General features: G+C 42.3%; 1 protein-coding gene across 2 annotated transcripts in view; it reads right to left on the bottom strand.

Moving 5' to 3' along the window:
• Positions 1–23722, bottom strand: part of CPZ (carboxypeptidase Z) — a 58880-nt gene that overhangs the window by 14843 nt on the left and 20315 nt on the right. Inside the window, exons 3-9 of one of the 2 annotated variants that reach the window (XM_039539170.1) lie at positions 15908–15931; positions 15713–15809; positions 14498–14872; positions 13671–13886; positions 12033–12229; positions 11182–11343; positions 2425–2583 (exon numbers count right to left, since the gene is read on the bottom strand). In XM_039539170.1, coding sequence (XP_039395104.1) covers positions 2425–2583; positions 11182–11343; positions 12033–12229; positions 13671–13886; positions 14498–14872; positions 15713–15731 — 1128 coding nt within the window. In that variant the 5' untranslated portion in view covers positions 15732–15809; positions 15908–15931. The remainder of the gene's footprint in view (positions 1–2424; positions 2584–11181; positions 11344–12032; positions 12230–13670; positions 13887–14497; positions 14873–15712; positions 15810–15907; positions 15932–23722) is intronic. The other variant, XM_039539169.1, reaches the window with a different exon arrangement.

Here is a 23722-nt window from a genome sequence, read left to right as displayed (position 1 = left end):
TTTAAATGAGACTCTAGGTGCAGAGTCCCTCACACAGAAAGGGGCCTGAGTCTCCGAGTGTGAGTCAGGAGTCAGGAATATCTCCGGTGCAGTCTGTGGAGTCCCATAGCTGGAGAGCTGTTATGTGAGGAGAAGGAAGCTCACAAACATCAAGTCACAGGTTACTGTTTATTTTAGGGGGATTTTAAATATTTCATTACAGCAAGTATTGGTCAATAGGGGCCTGATGCTGCTCCTTTGGAAACTGGTCGCAAAAGAGGGATATGAGGGTAATCTTGACCTAGACCTGAGCCTGCAAAGGGCTCAGGGTATGTCTACACAGCAAGGGAAAACCCACAGCTGCTGGTGCCAGCTGACTTGGACTCACAGGGCTCAGGCTGAGGGGCTGTTTCATTACTCTGTAGGCTTCCCGGCTCAGGCTGGAGTCCAAGCCCTGGAACCCTCCTATCTCGCAGGGTCTGGAGCCTAGATTTCAGCTCAAGCCCAGATACCTACACAGCAGTGAAACAGCCCCACAGCCCAAGCCCGAGTCGGCTGGCACAGGCCAGCCATGGATGTCTAGCTGCTGTGCAGACATACCCTTAGAGGCCCATGATGTCACTGGAAGTTGAAAAAAACCAATTCCTATGCAGGAGGCATTCAGCACCTGACCGTTTTTAAAGGGCTGTGACAACATTGTTCACGTGTAATGGTACCTTACTCCACAAGGCAGTGCCTCACTGACAAAGAAAGCAAGGCAGAGGGCTAAACATCTGAGTGGTGATTTTACAATTCCAGTCACTAAAACCTCAGCTCTTTTCTGTTCTCCAGTGACTTTTCTGAGGCTAGCTATGCTCACCTTCGATTGAAAGTGATTCGCAGAACATGCAGCTGGGTGCTAAGTTAGAAACCTTTACCAGAAATCAGTGATTTAACATAGAGAAAAAGCCAATAAAATCCCTTAAGTTCACTGGCTGTAAACCATCTGCTCCTTACCAGATAAAGAATGGATTTCCCCCTCTTCTTCATAATGTCCTGTAGTTTGCATTACCATTCAGTAACCCTATTTGTGACATTCTATGTGTGCTTCTCACTATCCAGCATCCCTACTTTGTGTGGCTTCCCCTGCTAAGTATATCGCTGAGTAGCCAAACAACAGACTTTATGCAGCTCAAAACAAGACACTTAATACCAGTTTCCTAACTGCAGATCTCTGGTGCCCAGCCTGCATAAGGAATCAACCCATCCTGCACTCCTCAACACAAGGATCTGTGCATCACATTAAGGAAAAGTGGTTTCTTTGTTTATTTGCAGCATTGGTTTGCTAAAGAAAGTGGTGCTTGTTAAGACTGCCAGGCATTTCTGACATAAAAGCACAAACTTTTCATTACTTATGTCAAGGACTAGTTTTAGGAAATCAAAAAGAAGTAGAGAAGAGGGCTGAAAATTGTGCAGCATATTTAAATTCCCAAAATAAAGAATAATCCAAACCGGGGACTGGAAAGACAAATATTCACTAATTCATCTTAACCTGGAATATCTATTACAATATTGCCCCCTTCTGGCATCCTGTATTTCCTTTGGTTTAAATGAAGATTAGAACTGTATGTTCAGGACCTGCTTCTTGTGAAGCCAGTGGGAGTTACATTGGGCCCTTAACTCCTTAAATATTAAGGGGCAGATTCTCTGTTCCCCTACACTTGGTGGATTTATTTACACCAATGCAAAGTGGGTGTAAAATGCTACCAAAGCAGAACTGTAAATATGCAAGTGACTCTAGAAGGTGCAGGACAGTGGACAGTTAGGCCCTCATGTGTTGTCACTGAAATGTTACATTTATTGGTTTGGCTACAGGAAGTAAACTTTCCTATGAGTAGATCTGTACATAGTTTAACTCTGCAAGTCTTATTCTGTATTCTCCCTGAGTCTGACAATAGGAGCACTCAGCATTAGCACATCTCTAGCCCCTTAGAAGCCAATGCATAAACTCCCATTGATTTCACTGGGGCCATGTTTACACTATGTGGCCTAATGTAGACACATCCTATATCAATGGAAGGGGTTTTTTCCTTCAATGTAGGTAATTCACCTCCCCAAGCAGCGGTAGCTAGGTTAGTGGAAGAATTCTTCCATCTATCAAACCACATCTAGACCAGAGGTTAGGTCGCCTTAACTCTGGCACTCAGGAGAATGAATTTTTCACATCTGGGCATGTGAATAGGTTTACCTAAATTTTAAGTGTAACCAGGCCTGAGAGTGATGTTAGACAAACACTGAGTGTTTGATTGCAGAATTACATTCACCCTTTCATGGCATATTTAGCGATATTGTTGCAAGTCAGGAATTCACAAAATCCACATCAACTGAGAATTAAAAGGATTGGTTCCAAGTAGTTCCATATCTGGAGCTGTACTAGTTTATATAGCCATCTGAAAGAAGTATTACCTTCTCATCGGCTGTAGGGGAGTACATTTTCTCTTCCAGTGGATGCCTTGAGAAGTCATAAGGATAGGTAACAACTAATTCACCTCCATGGAGACTGGCAGACAATACAAATGGTATAGCCCTCATCCACTTCATAACTGCTTTTGTCTCCGGTGCTACCTGAAGAGCAGAAAGAAAAATCACTTGAGTGAACATTCTGTTTAGAATGGATTCAGTTAAAATAATTTGGAGCCAGCATGACTCTTCTCATAGAAACACCTGCAGATAGCAGTGTGGTGGGGAAAAAAACTGTGTATGATTCCCAGCTGTCCTGTTAGAGGATGGTGTGGTGGTTATTTGTCCCATGTAACAAGCATGGAGTTTGGACCCCAAAATCCAGGGATCTTCCCTTCCTCCAAGACCAAAAAAATTGTTATAACAAAATTGAAAGTCAGACTCACAATTCCTAGCCATCCAGAACCCAAAGGCAATTGCCATTTTTGGAAAAAACAACACAACCTGGAGAAAAGACTGACCTGGACTATCTTTTTGTTCTGTGTTTGTACAACACATAGCACAACGGAGGACTGGCCCATGACTGGGGCTCCTAGGTGCTACAGTAATACAAATAAATAATAATAAGATGTGATTTGAACTAAAATTCAGATTGCAACAAGATTAAGGGCCATAATAGTGGCCACATTTTCATTAAAATGTAACATGTTTCTTTCAAAATTTTCCCTGGACATGCTGGGTCTCAACTGCAAAATCCTCATGTTCACCACTTGTTGAAAGACAAAGTAGAAAACAACTTTACATTGACTCTTGTAAGATGATTGAGGATACGATTTAGTCACAGAAGTCACAGATTCCATGACTTTTCCAGACCTCCGTGACTTCTTTGGTTTTAGCTGTCCATGGCTGTCGCCAGGACTGGAGCCGGGGCTGGAACCGGGGCAGTGCGCCTCCCCCTTCCGGTTTCAGCAGGGGCCGGTTCTGTTCGCCTGTGCCCTGTGGTTTGGGCTGGGGCTGGGACAATGTCCCCCCTTCCCGCATGGCAGAGAGGCTCGCGCTGTCAGTCCCCCCTCCACGGGGCTCCAACTGTAATTCTTTCCCCATCACCCCTCCCTCCTGGTTATTTTTAGGAAAAGTCACAGACAGGTCACGGGTTCCTGTGAATTTTTGTTTATTGCCCATGACTTGTCCGTGACTTTTCCTAAAAATAACTGTGACAAAATAGACGGAGAAGTGTCTCCCTGTCCATGATATGCACTGGTATAGCCATGCATTGCTTGCAAAAGAGTTCAGTGTGTTGAATCTAAGCCATAGGATTCTTCATGTTGCCATTTCATGCCATGAAGTAAACAGTTTCCTGCTGAAGCCGAGAGGGCCTTGTCTGGCCTCAGTAGTTACTGAGGAATAATTTCATTCAGCGCTACATTATAATTAGCTACTCCTTAAATGCAACAGTGACACCTGGTGGCCAGTTAGGGTAATCCTTGAAATACAGCTGTCCGAGTGTTAGTTTTAGGGAGGGATTCTCCTTCCATTTGCACCTTGTGGGATCATTGACAGCTGTGGAAAGTGAGTGCAAAGTGGCTGTAAAATGGTACCAAATGAGAACAGCAATGTGTTTGCACAAATGTCAAAGACTACACAAGGTGTAAAGCGAAGGAGGGTCAGGCTTTCTTACTTTGGGTCCAGTTGTGCATGGCTCTATGCAGGGCTGCTAAAGCCCTCTGCCACCTCATGCTTAAATACCATCAGCTACCAGAAAATAATCAAGGTTGGAGGATGACCATCCCTTGGTCATCTGGTCACTTGCATGAGTGACTTCCCAAGTGCACCCCCGTAAGTATTGCAGGAAATGGGTTGACACTTCAGTAAAGCAAGTGGCATTCTTATCCAGGTGGCATAGATACCACTGTGGAATACTATTATGCCATTTAATGTGTAGTAGGTGCTGGGTAACTGAGGAAGGCAGCTGAAGCAGCATTAGGCTTTATATCCACTGTAGACTAGCCATTGGTATGGATGCTTATAACATATTTGTTTAGCAGGGCTGCCATTTCATTTAATAGAGGGCAGTATGCGCAAGCACACTAACCAGTGCAGAACAACCTGAAAACACCTTTTCTGGTGATAGCCAGGGCAACTGTTTCCCAGGACCCATATGAATGGTCCTTTACATTGATGCCAGTTGCTGATTAGGGCTCTTCTGCAGAGCATGTAGCCATTGGTAGACAGTGGGGCTTCATTTATTTTGTGACAGTACTTTGCCTGGTGACATTTGCTGTATGTCAGGGTGCTAGGCTCAGAAGAAAATACTGGATGAATTGACATCAATTAGACACATCCAACATCTGGCTGTAAGACTTAATAATACCTATTCTGGGCATATACACCAACCAGCAAGGATGCTGTCAGCTGGCTTGAAAACACTAAGAAAAGTCAATAAAGCCGAAATCTGAAAAGATATTTAGGGGTTGGAGTGCTCAGTGTTCCAAAACTGAAGTGATTTAGGAGCTGTTTTAAGAGTGATTTAAGCACTTAGGTGCCTAAATCCCATCAACTTCCAATGGGATTTTGGTTCCTAACAGCGTAAATCCCTTTTGAAAATGAAATTTAAGCTCCTAAATCAGCAACACAATGCTGAGTGCCACAACACCTAAATACCTTTAAAAATCTGGGTCTAAGGGTAACAAAGGCTGCAGTGCTGGCTCTAGGCAGCTGCAGTGAGAAATCTGTCTGATTGTTTGATGTCTCAAAACAGTGAGGGTGTATTTTTCCTACGGCATTGCAGAAAAATTCATTAGTGAACATTTTATAGTCCCGGGACACTGTGGGACAAGCGGCTATGTGATAAGAACTGGGGGAAGGATAGTGGTGGACAGAATAACAACACTCCAGAAATCACAAATTATTTTTACTTCATTGTTGTTAGCATTTAGCTGGTAGAAGTACTGTGGAACTGGCAATTAAGTAAAAAACTAAAAGAAAAAAATTAAGTTGGTTCCTGTCTGATCTATGGAAATCGGTGTTATAACGATGGAAGAAAAGAAGATACAGCTAATAGAAAATAATATACTGAGGAGAATGGCAGGCGACCAGAGGATAGACAGAGTTCTCATGGAAGATGTTAAGGAGAAGATGAACTTGGAATTCTTAATGATAGAGAGGCTGGAGAGCACACTTTTGAGGTTGGATGGACATGTGATAAGAATGACCAGCAAAGAAAGCATGGGAGGAAGAGGACAGCAAGAAAGGGCATGGAATACCGAGGATACGATGGGAAGACACCGTCAAGAGAAGTTTGAAGAGAAAAGGACTGGAACTCCAAGACCTATGAACCTGTGCCAAGGACCAGAAGGAGTGGTGAAGAATTGTGGGCACCTCCGAGCCTGTGTAAACAGGAAAAGGATTAGGGAAGTGAAGTATTGTTAGCATTTAGAAAAATGCGTTTCAGGACTTGGCATGTCAAATTCTTCTGTCATTTATCATCATTTGAGATAACTGAAGTTCCACATCCCAGTTATTAGCTATGCTCCAGTTTCCAATACACAAAAAGCCATTAATACCTTTGCATATATTTGCATGCCAGTATCACTAAAAACTATAGTATTACAGGTGATCCCAGAGAGAAAGACATGCAAGGAGTGGATGGAAACTATCATCTCCTTACTTCCCCCACAATTGACTCTGTGTTTTAAAGTGAACCCAATGCCACTGATTCCTGTGAAAAAAGAAGCAGAGAGGTCCTTCAGAAGGAAGTTATCATTCTCATAATTCATTTGTAGCATTACAGTAGCACAAAGGATCCCTAGCAATGCACCAAGATAAAATTGTGTTAGGCAGTGTTGAACAAAAAGATGATCCCTGCCCCAATGAATCTACAATAAGACAAGAGATAACAGGTGGAGACAGTCAGACAGGGGAATACAAAGGAACAATGAGGCAATATTTGTCAGCGTGTCAGGCACACTGGCTGATTAATCATTGTCAAGTTTGGTAATATGGCAATTCCCACATATGTTCAAGAGCGCGAGAGGATTTTACTCATGGTGCAGAAGAAGGAGACCATTTGAAAAGCCCTGGGGAGTTGAGCTCCACGGGTAAAGGATGCTAGAGAAATCTTTCAGGCACACACAGGTACACACACACCAAAGGTGGGGGAGAGAAAATTGCTCAGAGAGTTTTGTGAGAATGAACTCGGGGAGTCTCTGGGGAATGCTCCCTTCTGGGTTTGCAGTGAGAGTGGGCTTTCCACAAGGAATCTGAGACCTGACTCCATGGATCCCATGAAATCAATAAGAAAAGTCAGACCCTTCTGGGCTGATTCCTGGGCTTCCTTCCCAAGCCTTGGCTCCCTTTAACTCCATCCCTTCTAAGAAGCAGAAACTGCAGAAAGAATTTAATACAGCCTGGAGAAGCACTGATGCCCTCATGGGTTTCCTCTTGGGATCAGCTGGGTGGCTAACGGAGCATGCTGTGGCAATTCTGATGTCTCCCAGCTCTGTCAGTGCCCACACAAAAGCTGTTGAGTAACTGGGAAGCCTGCTGCAGAGGGGGCTCAATTTGTCTTCTCTGGTTTCAGCACACAAAACTGTCTGCTCTTTGCTTTTCTCTGAAGCAGTGGATAGGCATGAACACAGACCCTGTCCTATTCTTGAGTAAACAGATACTCTCAGATTTCAGCAAAAGTCTTTTATTTAACTGTTATCTCAATATTTTCTGGGACAAGCCCAGATTAAATGTCTTATTCAAAGAACTTCTAAACTCAACGTCTCTCCATGTTTCTCTCTAACCTACTTCCTTGGTAGATACCTACATACTTCGCAAGATGGTGAGCCCGTTTGTGATGCTGGCACACCAGCTGCCAGCCCATGCCACAGTCCCCATGTCTCAACTGAATACGAACAAATACCTAGGTGGAATCAGTCTGGCTCACCTCTGTGTTAATATTATTAAAATAGGTATTAGAATTACAAGATTGCATTTAGTGTTAAGACTTTCTTGACTGCTGGTGAGTTGCTGTGTGCATTAATCTCACTTACAACACCTGTATCCTATATTGTAAGGTAATATTTAAGCATTTGTAATGTAAGCCTCTGTGACATTCTAAATCACTAGACAGGCGAGAGACATTAACTAGTGCGAAGTGCTGACCTCCAAAGCTATTACATCTTGGTCAACAAGGAAGGTCCATCAACACCACAAGGACTATTGTGGGACATTGAAGAGAACAAAAGTCTTTGTTTCTCTGCTATCTCACTCCACGCCTCATGAAGAGGAGTTATGCAAGTTGATTCCACCCATCATATGAGTTCACAGCTTAGAGCACTTGGGGGAAAGGGAATAAAAAACCCTAACAAGAAGGAACTGTATCTCTATGACACCTGGACTCTGCGGGGGCACAGCTTCTAAGCATAAGCAAGGGATCTCCTGATGCTTAGCCTGAGTTAGCCCTTTAGGACATATACAGCTTGTTTATTATAGAAACTTCTATTACCTTTTCAAATGTAAAATTGTGACTCGTGTGTGTGTGTTTACCTGCTTTCATCTTATAAATAACTCTATTTCCTTTTCCCTGTTAATAAATCTTTAGATAGTTTATTATAGTATTGGCTACAAGCATTGTCTTTGGTGTGAGATCTAAAGTGCAACTGACCTGGGATAAGTGAATGGTCCTTTGGGACAGACCGTAACCTGAATATTGCTGTGATCCTTTGTGTAAGGGACCATTTATCACAAAGGTAGGCTCGCCTGTGTGGCAAGACAGATTGGAGTATCCAAGGGGACTGTCTGTGACTCCATGGTTAGGCTGTTATAGTGCCTGATGAGTTTCCACTTGATAATTGGTTTGGTGAAATCTAAGTATAGAAAGCACAACTCATTTGGGGTTTGTGCCTCATTGCCTGCTTTTGAGTTACTGCAGAACAACTTGACACCATTATTATTTTATTGCTGCAAATTTTGTGGAAAACAATTAGGTTTTGCAACCCATATAGCAATTTAAAGAAACTATATTTTTAAATCTACATGCTTCTGGTTCAGCTCTGTCAATGGTATCAGACTCTACCCTTTGACTATTCATAGATTTTTTCTTTTATGTGACTTATTAATTCACCAGAAGTCCTTTGCCTTTCAGTCACAGACAATCATTCTTAAATTATCCATTTTGCAAGAGCAATTTAAGATACAATTAGAAAGGAGCTAGATAATTTGGCCATAAATACAGTGAATGGCCATTACCCTTTTTAAACCTGATTCCCATTTCTGTCAATTATATTGTATTTAGCCACTGTCTCCATGGTCTGTAAAGATGCTTTCTTTTTTTCTTTTAGAAACAACTGGACTAGATTTCCTACAGTTTCTGCCAGCCTCCACTATAAGCCTCCAAATCCTTTATGAATCAAGGCAATTTAATTTATTTAATCTCTGATAATGTTTCTCAATTTCAACTCTGACCATTTATTACAATAATTGGTAATAACAGAGAACAAAGCTTGTTGTAAGGGCAAGGATTATGGGAAGGGAAGGGTTTTTTCTGAGTTTATGTGACTGGCAAAGAGCTAAAGAGCTTGCTTTCAATTTTCCGGTCTCCATGTGGTGCTTTGGAATACCTGCATAATTACTTTAATAAGCCAGGTAATAAATACTATTAAGTAAATGACAGTTGAAAGGCTGGCTTTGAAGCAGACATATTAATGCACAAAGCCGAGTTCCATAACAGCGTCCCCTCACTAAGGTAAATGGTTCATATTCCTAGCAAAATTGATGCTCATTACATCAACAACTCATCTGGTTCTTCTGTGCCCACTGCTGCGGGAGTAGGTTAACTCCGGACTGAGAGAAGATTCATGCAGTTTCATCTCTTAGCTAAATGAAACTGTAGTTGTCAAGGAAGTTTTGCGTGTGCCTTCAAGGTCACAGGATGACAGGTTCTCTCATTCTCTCTCTACACAGCACACATCAGAAGGTACTTTGTATGTTGTTGAGCTGCTCGTTATGGAGGGAACAAGTTCTGTGTGCATTTGTGGTGTGTTAAATAGTCACTTCCTTCATGGCTAATTCCCCTGTAAAATGCAATGAAAGGCCCGCAGTAGAACGGTTGTAGCCTCTGGTATGTTGAAACCCCTCAGTAATTTTGTGCATTTTGTTCCTGTTCAGGGCCGGTTTAGACAACAGAGGGGTTAAAATGCCAGTGGCTGCCTATGCCTTTTCGTGTTATTAGGGGAACAGAACTTGCGGTAGCAACAGTGGGAATTTTGGGACAAAAATACTAGGGACAAATTCTGTTACCCACCCAGGCCTCTGTATGCTACTGCGATGGCATAGAGGGGCTGTAATGGCACAACAGGAGTCCGGGGAGAATCTGACTAGTGTAGAGCCTCTGTACAAGCTGCTCCACACAGAGCCTCGAGAGAAGTCAGCTGGGCTCAGGGCTCCAGCTAATGGGGTAGCTTGCAGGACCAGAGCATAACCAGCACGTTTATCACAGCTGTCACGGAAGTTGTGGGTTTGTATGGCCCCCATTACGGTAATATCTGAGCAACACACACTCTGTAATGTATTGATTCTCACAACACCCCTGTGAGATAGGGCAGTGCTATTATCTGCATTGTACAGATGGGGAACTGAGGCACAGAGAGACTAAATGACTTGCCCATGATCACATAGGAAGGTTTGCAGAGATGCAGGGACTCTCCAGAGTCCCCTGCTAGCATCCTAATTTCTGGATCATCCATCCTCTCCGGGACTTTGAACTTCTGGGATTGCATGCTGGCAAACAACGGAACCAATTTCACTGAAAAGCCACCCAGCTGAAAACAAGGGTTGCATGGGGAGTTGAAGCGAGAGCAGGAGCTCCCAGACTCAGGGCTAGTGTTTTGCCTCACACTTACAGTAGGTGATGGATTCTGTGTTTCCTCTGTTTGTAGGGGGATAAATTGCAACTGCAGCCACTGGAGCTGGGGGATACCGCCCCCTGCCATATGTACAGCCTTTGGTACACCTGTCCTGTGACCGGGGCTCCGAACTAAAACACTCCTGAGTATCACACTCTTACTATGCAAACACATGCCTTACTTAACTTGCTGATGATTAACTTCAGGCCCAGTGCTGCTTCTGCTGCTCCCAGTACCGGGGAGGAGAGGTAATAGCTGCTTTCTCACCCACCTTCCAGTACTGCTGCTGGTGGGTGGGAGTGTGAACTAGCAGGCACTGAGATAACAGCTTCAGTTACTTGAGCTGTTTGTTAAAATGTGAGCTTGGTCATTTCCAAGAAATGCTTAGGATACATAACTCCCAATGAAATCACTGCAAGCTTCATGGGACAGGGACCGGCTTGGTGTTCTGTCTGTTCAGCACCAAGTTACAACTGGGGCTGATAGGAGCTACCGCAATACAAATAATACATTTAATAATAATAATTACTTAATAATCAAGTCAATATGAGTTGTGGGTGCTCAGCACTTGTAAAAATCAGGCCCTCCCAAATGGTTTCTGTTGTACAATAGCGTATAGTTTAATGAAATACTGAAACCTGTGATTTGTGACATTTTTGTTTGCTATTCATTTGAGACTTTTGCCTTTTCTGCCATGACCAGCCATGACTTATCATACAAATCCTATGCACATCCAACTAGTCCTCCTTATAAGAAGAATAGCATTAAGCTAAAACAAGCATCAAGGATAACTTGGTATTGATTTTTTTTAATATTCATAATTATCTGAGCCTTTCGACAATATATTTGATAAAACGTCTGTAATTCATACCTTACCCTCCCAATAGGATTGTGGAATGGGGATGTGGTCTAGGCGTGCCCATCGGAGCCCAGCTCTGTTGTAAACTTCAGATGTCAAGTCAGGGAAGTTTCTGTTAAGATCCAGGTTCTGAGCAGTTTGACGTCCATTAATCCAACTATTGTAACCAGCTCCCTAATTTACAGTAAAGAAAGAAGCTAATTAAACAGATCCAATCCTGCCTGTCTCATAATGTTTGGGGTTTTAAAAATGTTATTTGCTAATGAAGAAGTGAAAGTTTTAAATGCCAAAAAAGCACCAGAGATTTGTTAAAAGTGTCCAGAGAGTGGAAATAATATATTTATTTATAGAACACCCTTTATCCCAGAGGACCTCAAAAGCACTTCTGAGCACCACTGATGTGACTCTAAGGTGGAACACAGCAGCGGTTAAACAGGGTTTAAATCAGGGATCAGCAAGCATAAGAAATATTAATATTTAATTACATCTGATCTTCTAGCTGAGGAAGAAAATATATTAAATGACAAGTTTGTACAAAATAGAAGGATCAGCTTCAATCATCAAAATTGACTCATTGGGCATTTTGCTCAAATATTGATAGGGCAGGCTACTGAATGTGCAAAAAAGACTTTCATCCGTATCAAACCTCCAGTGTACAAGCAGGAACAATGGAAAATCTGGTCCAAATTACCTGTTAGTTTTGTTAATCTGGGCACTGCAGAGCAGCTGCCCAGCAAATCAGATGGGAATAAAATCTGTTAGTCCACTATTGTCAAACCCCAAATTCCCCAAACCCCAGATTTTCCTCTCTCTTTTGCAGGGAATTTTATAACATATTCACTTCATTGTAAAAGGTCTTTTACCTCTTCTGCAGCAAGTTCATACCCATCTGGGTTCAGTGAAGGCAGAAGGTGAATTCTAGTGTTGTTTATCAAAGTCTGGATCCTGGGGTTTCCAAGTTGATATTCAGAGCACAAGTATTGTGCAAGGTATATTAACAATTCTTTCCCAAGAACTTCATTTCCATGCATGTTTCCAATATACTTAAATTCTGGCTTCACTGTGGAAAGATGGAGTAATGAGATGATTTGTTGTAATTCTGAAAACAATTGGATGCCTTCCGAAACCAGTGCAACGCAGATAGCTGACAGATGAGTCAGTGAGTTTTATTTACAGTAATAAAACATGCATAACATGCATATTCCTATAAACATCATGTCAATTCCAGATCCATTTGCACCAACTTCAAGTCAGTTAACAAATTGAATATATTTTTTTATACAATAAAGTGAACTATTTGTTAAGGATTCACAAATGTTATGAGTCAATCACTGTGGTTAATGATGAGAACAGCTAAAACTAACTATAAATAAGAGTATTTTCAGAGGACTGCAAACAAAAACATCTAGGAAAAGAATCATTGGCTAAGACATCAGCTAGACTACACTGTGATGGGATCTATCAGGCCTTCTCTGTCCTCTGCTGGAGGCATGAGCACCCTGACACTCCGCGCCCAAGGAAAAACCTTCTAGACCGCGTGACCAACAAGGCAGTCCTCCAGAGGCCTAGAAGGGCCAAGAGGAAATATTGACCTATCAAGAATCAGTAGGCCCATTAGGAGGTTTGGCCTGCTTTTCCTTGAGGGCAGAGCTGGGTGAGACTGGGACACAGGAGGAGCACCTAAGTGCTAACCCAGAGCCCAGACCAGGACCTTACTCTAAGCTCAGCAAGTAAGCGCTTGCATTCTGAAGGATTTTTTCTTCTTTGTTTAAGGTGACAGACAGCCGAATCCTGAGCTGAGAGTTATTTTTGCCCTCTTTAAAGTCCCATTATGCTGTTCAGAGTGGTGTAATTGCTTGCTAAAGTATCATTTTTATGATAAAACATGTTGAATTATGGTTTTATTTTAAAACATGTTTATTTACTGGTTTGTAGGCTGGTAGAGGGAACATTATATTATTAAGGACAGTGCTACCACTGTTCCTTTAACTGGAGGCGAAGGATGGCCTAGTGGTTAGGCTTCTAACATGGGACTTGGGAGATTAAGATCCCTACTCTGCTACACACTTCCTGTGTGACCTTTGATAACAGATGGCTCTTCAGTCTATCAGAGAAAGGTATAACAAGATTCAATGGCTGGAAGCTGAACTAGATAAATTCAAACTAGAAATAGGGTAAAAATATTGATGTGGGGGTAAATAACCATTGAATCAACTTACCAAGAGTGGTGGTGAATTCTCCATCACTGGAAATTTTAAAATCAGCACTGGATGTTTTTTTCTAAAAGATGTGTTCTAGTTCAATGACAGCTATTGGATTTGAAGCCAGAATTAATCTAGGGAAGTCCTATGCAGAAGGTCAGACTAAATGATCACAATGGTACTTCTGGCCTTAAAATCCATGAATCTATAGGGAACATGATAGAAGTGCGCCATATCTCACCCTAAGAGGATAGCTGTCAGAGTTATGTCTACACTGCAGCTGGGAGCATTATTACTCACTCGGGTCATGATGTCCAGGATTAGTTGAAAACTCAATCACAAAAAGGTCTCTCCCTTCAAAGCTACGGCCAATGCTGTAAGTTCTTGCAATGTGGGAGCACCTAGAAGCAGTCTTCTTCAAAATGCTCACCATTTTGGAATACGAATGATGGGTGAACTGAATTAAAGTTGTAGGCACCTCCACAAGTAAATCTTCCTCAGCTATTTCTGGCTCCCCTGCAGAGAAAAATTATAACTGCAACTAAGTGAGGTAAAAAAGTTTGTGCCAGAGTGGGGTTATCAAGTTACAGCGAACAAACACGTGCCCCTCTGTTCATAAAACATACATTTCCAATAATAGAAGTATGGAAATTAGAAATGAACCTGAATCAAAACCTTAGATCTGAACAAGAACCTCCTCCATTTGTTCTTCCGTGTGAGGTATGTTAGTCCAAGTCTCCAAAACCAGCTACTGCACTTGCACAATGACAGATATTTGAAGATGTGCAGCCATATTTGCTGTGAGCTTCACTGACTGAAAACTGGCCTGTAGTACACTGGTAAACTTCAGCCTTCGGCATAGAGACTGGTCCTTTAAACCTATTGGATCAAATTCATCCTTGGTGTAGCTCAACTGACTTCGGTCACCTGCACTATATACCTCTAAACAACAACAAAAAATAACATTCACAAAGGCAATTTAACTTCCATGAGCTAGTTAGTATTGTGTGTTTCCTGTTGTTCTAAAATTTCAGGTAAGACTTTAAGGTATAATACAAAATCTGTAGGTATATTATAGCGATCATGGATAATTTATTATTATGTGCCTGTATAGCTTCAGTTCTTACCTCGTAGCTTTGCCAGTGGATCAAAACAACCTTCTTCTTCACCAGCAAAGAAGCGATCGCAGTCTAAGAAGTAGGGCCAAGCCATGTCTATTGTGTCAAATGCAGGAAGGCAATTTTTTCTCAGGTTTTCACAGACATGCCTGCAGGGCTTTATCATTTTGTCTTTTTCACACTGTGGAGCCAGTATTGAGCAGCTCAGGAGTCTCAGATCAGGATTACATTCTCCCTGAAGCAAGTTGTGTAGCACACTCATGAGAATATATTCGGAGCTGAATTCAACCACTTGTCTGGACTTCTGATCCAGCAAATTAGGATACATTGTTTTGGTGTAGGGAACATCACTACAAGAGCCTAAGGTGATGTCCACGCATTTTGCTACAAGAAACGATAAGATGAACATGTGAAAAATACCTTGCTCATTAACCACACTGAATCCAATAAAGCTGTATTGAATAATAGGTTCAATTAATTTACTCTATTTGCTGTTCACAGATTAGCAATAGATCACAATATTCTCAGGTATATTTATTGTTTGAAACTATTTGCCAAATGATTCTTAGTCTGTGAGCTTTTTGTGAGTAGTTCACTGCAAGCAGCCAGTATTCAAAATTTCAATTAGATTTTCAATTTTTGTTGGACACATGGTAATATTTCTCTTCTCTGGTTGGCTGAGTCTAACTCTTAAAATCAGATTTCTGGTATTTCAAATTCAAAATTTGAAATAGTTAAATGGACAGATTCTGACCACCACAGTGGGTGTAAGTCTGGATGCCTGCAGACTCCCCTGTCATATGGAATCCCCATGGGGCCAGAATAGGTAGTGTGGCCAGAGAAAACAGTTGAGAGGGACAACTGGTGTAAGTTAGGGTAACCCCAAGACTGCTCTATATTGCATCAGGGACAAGATCTTGGGCATATCAACCCCAGCATGGTGGAGCTGAAAAGTTGGCTGACATCTGCCTTCTACCATACATTTGAGCTGGAGGATACGGGCTAAAGCAGATTCATTTTAAAAATTCTAGCAAGTAGAAATGTTTTTGCAACATTTAACCAGTTAAAGAAACAAAAGGATAAACTGGTATTTATCACCTATAGTAGAGTTATTGGATATTACGACATTGGGCAACTTGGATGTCCAAGTCTGAGTCTTACACTCTGTGCTGAGGTCCTGGGCTGGTATGAGATGATGTCACAGTAGTGGCAGCAAACTCTTACCTTGGGAGAGAGAGAACATCTCCCATTGCTCTCTAGTACCTGACTAGGGCTAATGCATGCAGCAGTATTGCCAGGGTCCAGGGGCAGCTGCATCCAGCTGAAGGAAAGAATAACAAGGAAATAACTAGGAAATACTCAGGGTGCTGAGAGCCCCAGGAGGGGCAGGTGGGGAGAGAACGAGAAGCCACACCATACCTTTTTCTCCTGTTTGGCATTGTCCTGCAAATAAAGAGAAGATAAATAGGGATTAGCATCATGAACAGGAGAAAAGGGCTGCTGCAATACTTGTCTACTACTGTAGTTCTTGCTGCATCTCAAATGCAGGGCTGGCCTTACCATGAGGCGAACTGAGGCGGCTGCCTCAGGTGCCAGATTGTGGGGGGAGGGCGCCACTAGAACCCAGAGTGTAGAAAATTGTGTCTGATGATGGTGCATATGATTCTCTCTGCTCTAGATGCACAGAGATGGTGGAGTGCTGTGCTGGAGGAAATAAGAGACATAACAGGCAGGCAGGAGAAAAGTTGAGACGGAATAACAGAAAGCAGCAGGAGCTGCAAGGAGAGAAAGCAGAAGGAGGAGCCTCTTATGTACCTCTCTAGCATCCCCTGAAGCCTGGACTGATTAACACCAGCTTCTCAGGGAGCTTCCTGTTTCCTGCTGCTTCCCTGAACCCACTTGAGGAGAACAGGCAGTCAACTGAAATAGTAGGAGCCAGTTAGGCCCTTAAGTTGATATCTTCCCTCACTCAGGCCCTGCTACCAGCTTGCTTATTTGTCCCCTTCAATTGAGTGTTGAGAGCCACTATAGCTGGCACAGAACAGCAGTCATGAGTGAAAGAAGAAAATGCCCCTCTGGGGCAGCATTCAGAAAAAGCAAGCAAGCAAAGGAAGCTTTTCTATCTAAGCAGGAAGGAGCTCTCCTGAGATACATAGACACAAATGTTCACGGTGAGCCTTCTGGCCCCAGTGAGGATGTGAGTGGTGAGGAGATGCCTGATCTTCTGGTTAGTCAGAGTGCAGGTGACCTGGCATCTACTGCAGCATCCATATCTCCATCTCAAATGGATGTAACCATGCAGAAGAAGAAGAAAAGTGTAGATCAGAGAAGAGTGTGGTGGAGGCACTAGAAACAGCTGCTGCTGAGTTTAGTTCCTTAAGTCTAGATACAGGACTGTGGATCCACCTGAGCAGTAGTCTGAGGACAAAACTTCATGTTCCCAAAGACAATGAAAATAGAAGTTTCCATCCAACACATTACTGGTATGAAATCCCCAATGGTGACAAAGTCCAGAATGCTATATGCTATTTTTGTTGCAAATTCTTCCAGTCTAATGTTACAGACACATTGGGTTCTACAGGAACAAAGGAATGGAAAAACCTTCTAGAAATCTGGCATGCCATGAGAAGGCAGCAAATCACCAGAGAGCATTCCATTGGTGGAAAGAGCTTGAGATGAGATTAAGGTTAAAGGCCACCATAGATGATCAGCATCAAGAGAAGATTGCATCAGAGTCTCTTTACTGGCAAAATGTTCTGAAAAGGCTCATTCCCATTGTCGTGGCACTTCAGATCAGCTGTAAGTGCCAAACAATGGAAATGTCCTTAAAATTGTGGAGCTGATGGCTGAGATTGATGCTGTACTCCAGGAGCATCTAAAAAGAGTCACCACGCAAGAAATGTACACACACCACTATCTTGGGAAAACAATTCAAAATGAGATCATACAGTTACTGGCAACAAAAGTCAAACAGAAGATTGTGGCAGATCTGAAGTCAGCAAGATATTACTCTGTTATTCTGGACTGCACACCTGACATCAGCTATACAGAACAAATGACTTTAATAGTGCTTTTTGTAACAACAACAGAACCTAGTGAAAATGTCCCTGCAATGGTGACTGTCAGAGAGCATTTTCTAGAATTTATTGACATTGATGATACTACAGGAGCTGTTATGACAAATGTGCTTCTTAAAAGCTAGAAGTCAGGGCTACGATAATGGTGCCAACATGAGAGGAAAGAACAGAGAGGAGTGCAGACACAGATCCGAGAGTTAAACCCTTGAGCTTTTTTTGTCCCATGCAGTTCTCATTTATTGAACTTGGTGGTCAGTGATGCAGCATCAGCTTCTAGTGAGGCTGCTGATTTTTTTAATATAATTTAAAGCATTTATGTATTTTTCTCTGCATCAACTCATTGATGGCAAATTTTGAAGCAACATCTGGGAACATCCTCTCTGATACTGAAACCACTGAGTGCCACACGATGGGAAAGTCTATCAAACACCAAATTGGGAAGATAGATGATGCCATAGTTGCCATTATGGAGGATAATGCTATGACTGGAACTGTTCATGGGAGAACAGTGGCAGAGGGAAATGGAATCACCAGAAACATACATAACTTCAAATTTCTGTGTGACTTAGTGTTGTGGCATGACATACTGTTTGAAATAAATGTTGTAAGCAAGAGACTCCAAGGTGTTGATCTTGATATATCTGGAGCAATGGAACAACTGGACAAAGCAAAGTCATACCTACAGTCTTACCGGTCAGATGACAGAAATTGGCAGAGGAACTTCACACTGAAGCTCTTTTCCCACCCATTCAAGAATACAAGAGTCACTGAAGAAGAAGACGACATTTTGATTATGAGGCACGGGATAATCCCATAATCCCAAACAACAATTCAAAATTGAATTCTTTAACCAGGTGCTAGATTGTGCAATACAGTCAGTTGAAGAACATTTCATGCAGCTCAAGGAACTGATACCAGTCAGCTCTGTGTTCTTTGGAAACCAGGGCGCAGTATCTAGCCTGTCTGACTCATGAAAGGACACCCCCTGCCCCAGCCTCTACTGGAACCAAAACCGATCATAGAAAAGACTTACAGAGAGCAGTGAAGGGCGGCGGGAGACACACCTAGACCCCTCCTGACAAGGATGACAAGATTAAGACATCCCATTTGCATACCAAATGGAGAGCAGAGACAACTCCCCTAGCCTCATCTGCATGAAAGATGGGACAGGGAGACATCTCAATTTGCATACAGAATGGAGAACAGAGAACCGCACTGAACTCTGGGACCAGAAAAAGCAGGGAAGCACTGCATCATGGGAATCTCTGCTCCAGATGTTAATGAACCTACGTCTGCCCACACTCAGCTCAGCAATTATAAGACCAATTGTAGTAATGAACCCTTGATTGATTTCCAAAATACTGAAGCAGCCTAGTTGCATTGTGAGCTCCCTGGAAGAAAACACCACCCATAGCCAAGGGTGATCAGCTCCTATTGTCTAGCCTAAAGAAAACCCTTGAGTCATCAGTTTACCTATAAACAAATCTAGTGTTCTTCCTTGAACCATTGTATTTTCTCTACAAAAATCTCTATTCATCCTCCAGTCAGGGTTCTGATGCTTAGATCCAAACTATGCATCAGTTCCACTGGGACTCCATATTCTCCAGACTGATCATGCTGGGGGCTTTGCCTGTCTCCAGCACTCAGGACCTTGAGCTATCACCATCACCTGGGAACCCCGACCAGTTCAAACTTCAGGAAGCGGTGAGATCCCCTTCTTTCTCTTTGTTTTCCTTTCTACCTTAGGTGTTAACCTTTAATAATGTATGTTATGTTGGTTTGGCCCTCCTTGTGTAGTTATCACTATTATTCAATAAATAACTTGTCTGGTTAAGCTGGTTGCTTCTCTCTCTCTTGCTGAACTTTACTCTTTTGTGTTTTTAGCTCCCCCCATATACTCTGCAGCAGCGCTTCTTTTATCTAAGCTAAAGATCCCTGCAGTGCCCAAAATACTGTGGGGTTTGCTCATCAAGTAGGTTACTGCCAGTACAATTGTGATGGGAGAGTGGGGATAGGGATGTGACAGCTTGAAAGCGCTGCTTGACCCAGTCCATAGAGCCCGGGGGCATATATAGGGGGCAGCTTGAAAGTGCTGCTTCATCCGGCCCAGTGAGTCCAGAGACATATAAGGGGTCAGCTTGAAAGTGCTGATTGACCCGGTTCGCTCAGACTTGCTCTGTTAATGTATGTGTGGCTGTGGGTGTTCATCCAGTTCTGGGGCTAGAGAAACTCAGCACTAGGGAACCTAGGTCCTGCAAGATAGCTCCATTGGGAGGGGACTTGCAGCAGGGAGATGTAGAGCTCCATATAAAAACACAAGTGACACAAGCAGTGCACTGATTACAGAATCCCCCACCCCCATCCCAAGAAGAGTAACCCGAATAAATGAGCATACCCCAAAGTAACGGGCAAATCTGGTAACAGAACACAGCAGTATATTTGGGATGTTGTATGATATTCCAAAACTCCTCACTATGCCTGAAGAAGACCTACACCTGCAATGCAGGGCACTAGAGACAGTGTTGACACATGATGACATGCGCAATATTGATGCAAGTGATTTAGGTGATGAACTGAAAGCCCTTTCAAGATACATTTCTGCAGGATCAATTCCAAAGGCTGTTCTGGAATATATGTACACAAATAAGATGACCACCCTCTTTCCAAATGCTTTTGTTGCTCTGTGCATACTTCTAGTGTGTTACGCTTCCTGTAACAGTTGCCAGTGGAGAATGCAGCTTCTCCAAGATGAAGTTAATAAAAACACATCTACGCTCTACAATGACACAGGAGAGGCTGGTCGGCCTTGCAACCATCTCAATAGAGCATGAGCTGGCCCAGACTGTGGACCTTTAGCAGGAAGCTGTTTAAATCTTTGTAACCAAGAAGGCATGAAAGCACCACTTTCATTATTCAGACAGATAAAAATGCCAGTGTTTACTATGCAGACAAGAAAAGTTACATTTGCTGTTCAGGTGTTTGAAAGTTAAGTGTTACTTAAATTTTTTGAACAAGGCAATTTAAGCTGTTAGTTCTCCTTTATTGGGGTAGGTAGCAGAGCAGTACCATGAGAGGAGTAGAACAGGAAGAAGGCAGAATTGAGACCTTTCAAAGTTTTGGCCCAAGCAAGGGGACATGGGGACGTCATTTGAGCTCCCCGCCTCAGGAGCCAAAATATGTTGGGGCCAGCCCTGCTCAAATGTTTGAACTCAGAATAAAACATGCCTAGTTAAGAGACTTTTTACAGATGCAAACAAAGATACGTGGCAATCAGTTAGTGGCCTCGAATACCAAAGGGAAACACAATGCAATATTACTGTGGCTTGTAGGGAAGGAAAGGAAAAGTTCCGTGTGATGTCAAAACCTCAGCTCTTCTGTGTCCCACTAACATTCCAGCCAGGAAGAATATGGCCATTATTGTCAGGCGTATCAATCTAATCCAGTGGTTCTCAAACTGTGGGTTGGGACCTGAAAGTGGGTCATGAACCCATTTTAATGGGGTCGGCAGGGCTGGCTTAGACTTGCTGCGGCTTGGGGCCCAAGCGAAAGCCTGAGGGATTCAGGTGGTGGGGCTCAGGTTACAGGCTCCCTGGCTCCCTGGCAGGGCTTTGGCTTTGCCCCCCAGGTGGTGGGACTCGGGTGGGCTCAGGCTTCAGTCCCCCCGTCCTGGGATCATATAGTAATTTTTGTTGTCAGAAGGGGGTTACGGTGCAATCTAATCTAATCTAATCTAATCTAATCTAAAGCATTTATATCATGCTCATCACTGTATAAACTGAGCTCCTAACAAATCTATCAACACCACAATATACAGGCCCACACACGATCTGTGTCCCTTTCTCTCGAAAGCAATTAGACAATTTTTATTTTAAATCTTCCACCACCTCATCTACCTTCTTATCTGTTCTAATTTTGGCAACTAAGGCAAAATGATGCTACTAAAATAAGACTCCAACTGTTTGGTTTTTTCAGTGCCCCATTGGAAGTAACAATTATGAGCAAGCCTCGTAAACATCAAAGGGTATGTTTCCACTGGCGTGTATTGGGGATCTAGCCATGTAGCTATAGTCAATGGGAGGCTGGCAGCTAGCTCCTCGTGTTTGTTCTTATAAAACCAAATGCATTATGTCTATTAAGAAAAGTGTGAATTACTACTCCCAGCATATTTAAGAGTTATTATCTGAATTCATTCTGTTAATCACTCTCTGGAAACCAAAGCAAAATCATTAACATGAAAACAAAATTAGCGCTGGAATTTGATCTTGACGATGGGTAATTTAATGGGAAATGAGTCTGGTTATGTATCCTGAGTTATCATCAATTAACATTACTCTGTAAACCATTTCTGCGGCTCTGAGCTATTATAAATATTTAATTTTTGACACCAGCAATTAGTGGTAACCAATAATCTTGTGGTAACTTTTTGAATATATACTATTCATATAGGCTTTTTGTCCTGGCTTGGTAAATAATGGTAATAACAATAAACAATACTTAGTGCATCTATATAGTGTCTTCCATCAGAGGATTTAAGTGTGCTTTCATTAAGTCAGCCTCACAATCTCCCTGTGAGGTAGGTATTATTAACTCTAGTTACAGATGAAGACCCTAAGTGACAGAGAGACCAATTTCCTAGATTTTGTTTTGAGAGCCTAAAATCTGCCTCTTGCATCCACAATGTTATGACTGGAGATAACTGTAGGTGCATTTTGTAGCATATAAGCTGGAAAGGAACAATCAGGTGGTCAGATATTTCATAGTAGGAAATGCACCAGCAATTATTTCTGTCTATATAATCAGAGAACATTTTTCAAAATCAAGCCTTAAGAGCCTCCTCTCTGCACTCACAGTGATTATTAGCAATAGGTCCCTTTGTTTCATGGGTTACCCATTAGGATGGATGAGACAAAAATCATTTCCAGAAAATGATTGTTCCCTGTCCACTCTAGCTGGTCAATCAGGTTCAGCAGCAGTGCAGAGGGAACTGCTACTGACAACAATTGCTGAGTGTAAATAAGGCTTCTGTGACTTGCCCAAGTTCATGTTCTTCATTGGTCTTGGTCCATAATCACAAATCCCCTGTGACAGGGTGTATATGGTCCTTCATTGCTCCCTGCTGGAGGCCAGGGCTGGCCTTAGTCCAAATGGCACCCCAGACGAGGAGCATCTTCAGCATTCTCCTCCCTCCATTTGTTAAATTTTTGAATATCTTATTTTTATTGCACCTGTAGCCCATTTCATAACTTGGATGCACAATTTGCATGCAGATTTATCCCTGGCATATAAGAAGATAAATTTGCACACTAGGTTCTGTAAATCTGTATTTATTCATGCCACAGATAAGCAAATAAAAAATGTGTTTCTTCTACGCTTATGGAAACTTTTAAATTTTAAGAATAACTGAAATGTACTAACATCAAGAAATTAAACTATGTACCAACTTTGGGTGAACCAGTATTAATAGTGTTACAGTAGGTGTTACAGTGGATGATAGGGTTAAAATGTTAACACTAGTCATTTAGTTCAAAGGGTCACTTTTCTTACCTTTGCCCTCACGAACTGAAGCACAGCATCAGAAAGATCCAAAGATTGGCCAATGGCATTTTGAAGCAATAAAATAGCAAGTGATGTCAGTCTCTCGTCAGCCATCACTGATCAAAGATATGTTTTAATAAGCTTGAGCTTCGAAAAGCTGTGCTCACTACTCACAATTGTGACCAACAGGGTGAGCAGATTCCTCAAAGCTTTCCACACATTAGGAAAAATGTCATTCAACTCTGCATCATGAATGAATAGTAGAACTTGGAGTGGAAAGTGTTTCTTGTGTGGCAAAGTGTGATGGATGTTGTCCAATTCGACATAGAGGTTTTTATCATTGACGTCCGAACATTCCCCATGGGTCAGCATCCGGTGAAACTCCATACAATTGTGAAAGAGTATTTTCCAGTCCACCAGCAGCTTGCTAAGGTCATACGAAACCCCCCTGGTCTTTTTGTGGTGCTTCCTTTGTCCAAACCTGTCTTTGATGGACACTCGAGCAGTGTCAACACGTGAGCAAAAAAGCTCTCTCTTGAATTTTTCTTCCAAGCTTCCCATCAACCCATCTCTACTCTTGTAACCAAACTGTCTCTTCTTCTGATGAATACGAGTTTCCTTG

This window comes from Mauremys reevesii, linkage group 5 (genome assembly GCF_016161935.1).
Source record: "Mauremys reevesii isolate NIE-2019 linkage group 5, ASM1616193v1, whole genome shotgun sequence".
NCBI lineage: Eukaryota > Metazoa > Chordata > Testudines > Geoemydidae > Mauremys > Mauremys reevesii.
This window is presented reverse-complemented; position numbering and strand designations above follow the sequence as displayed.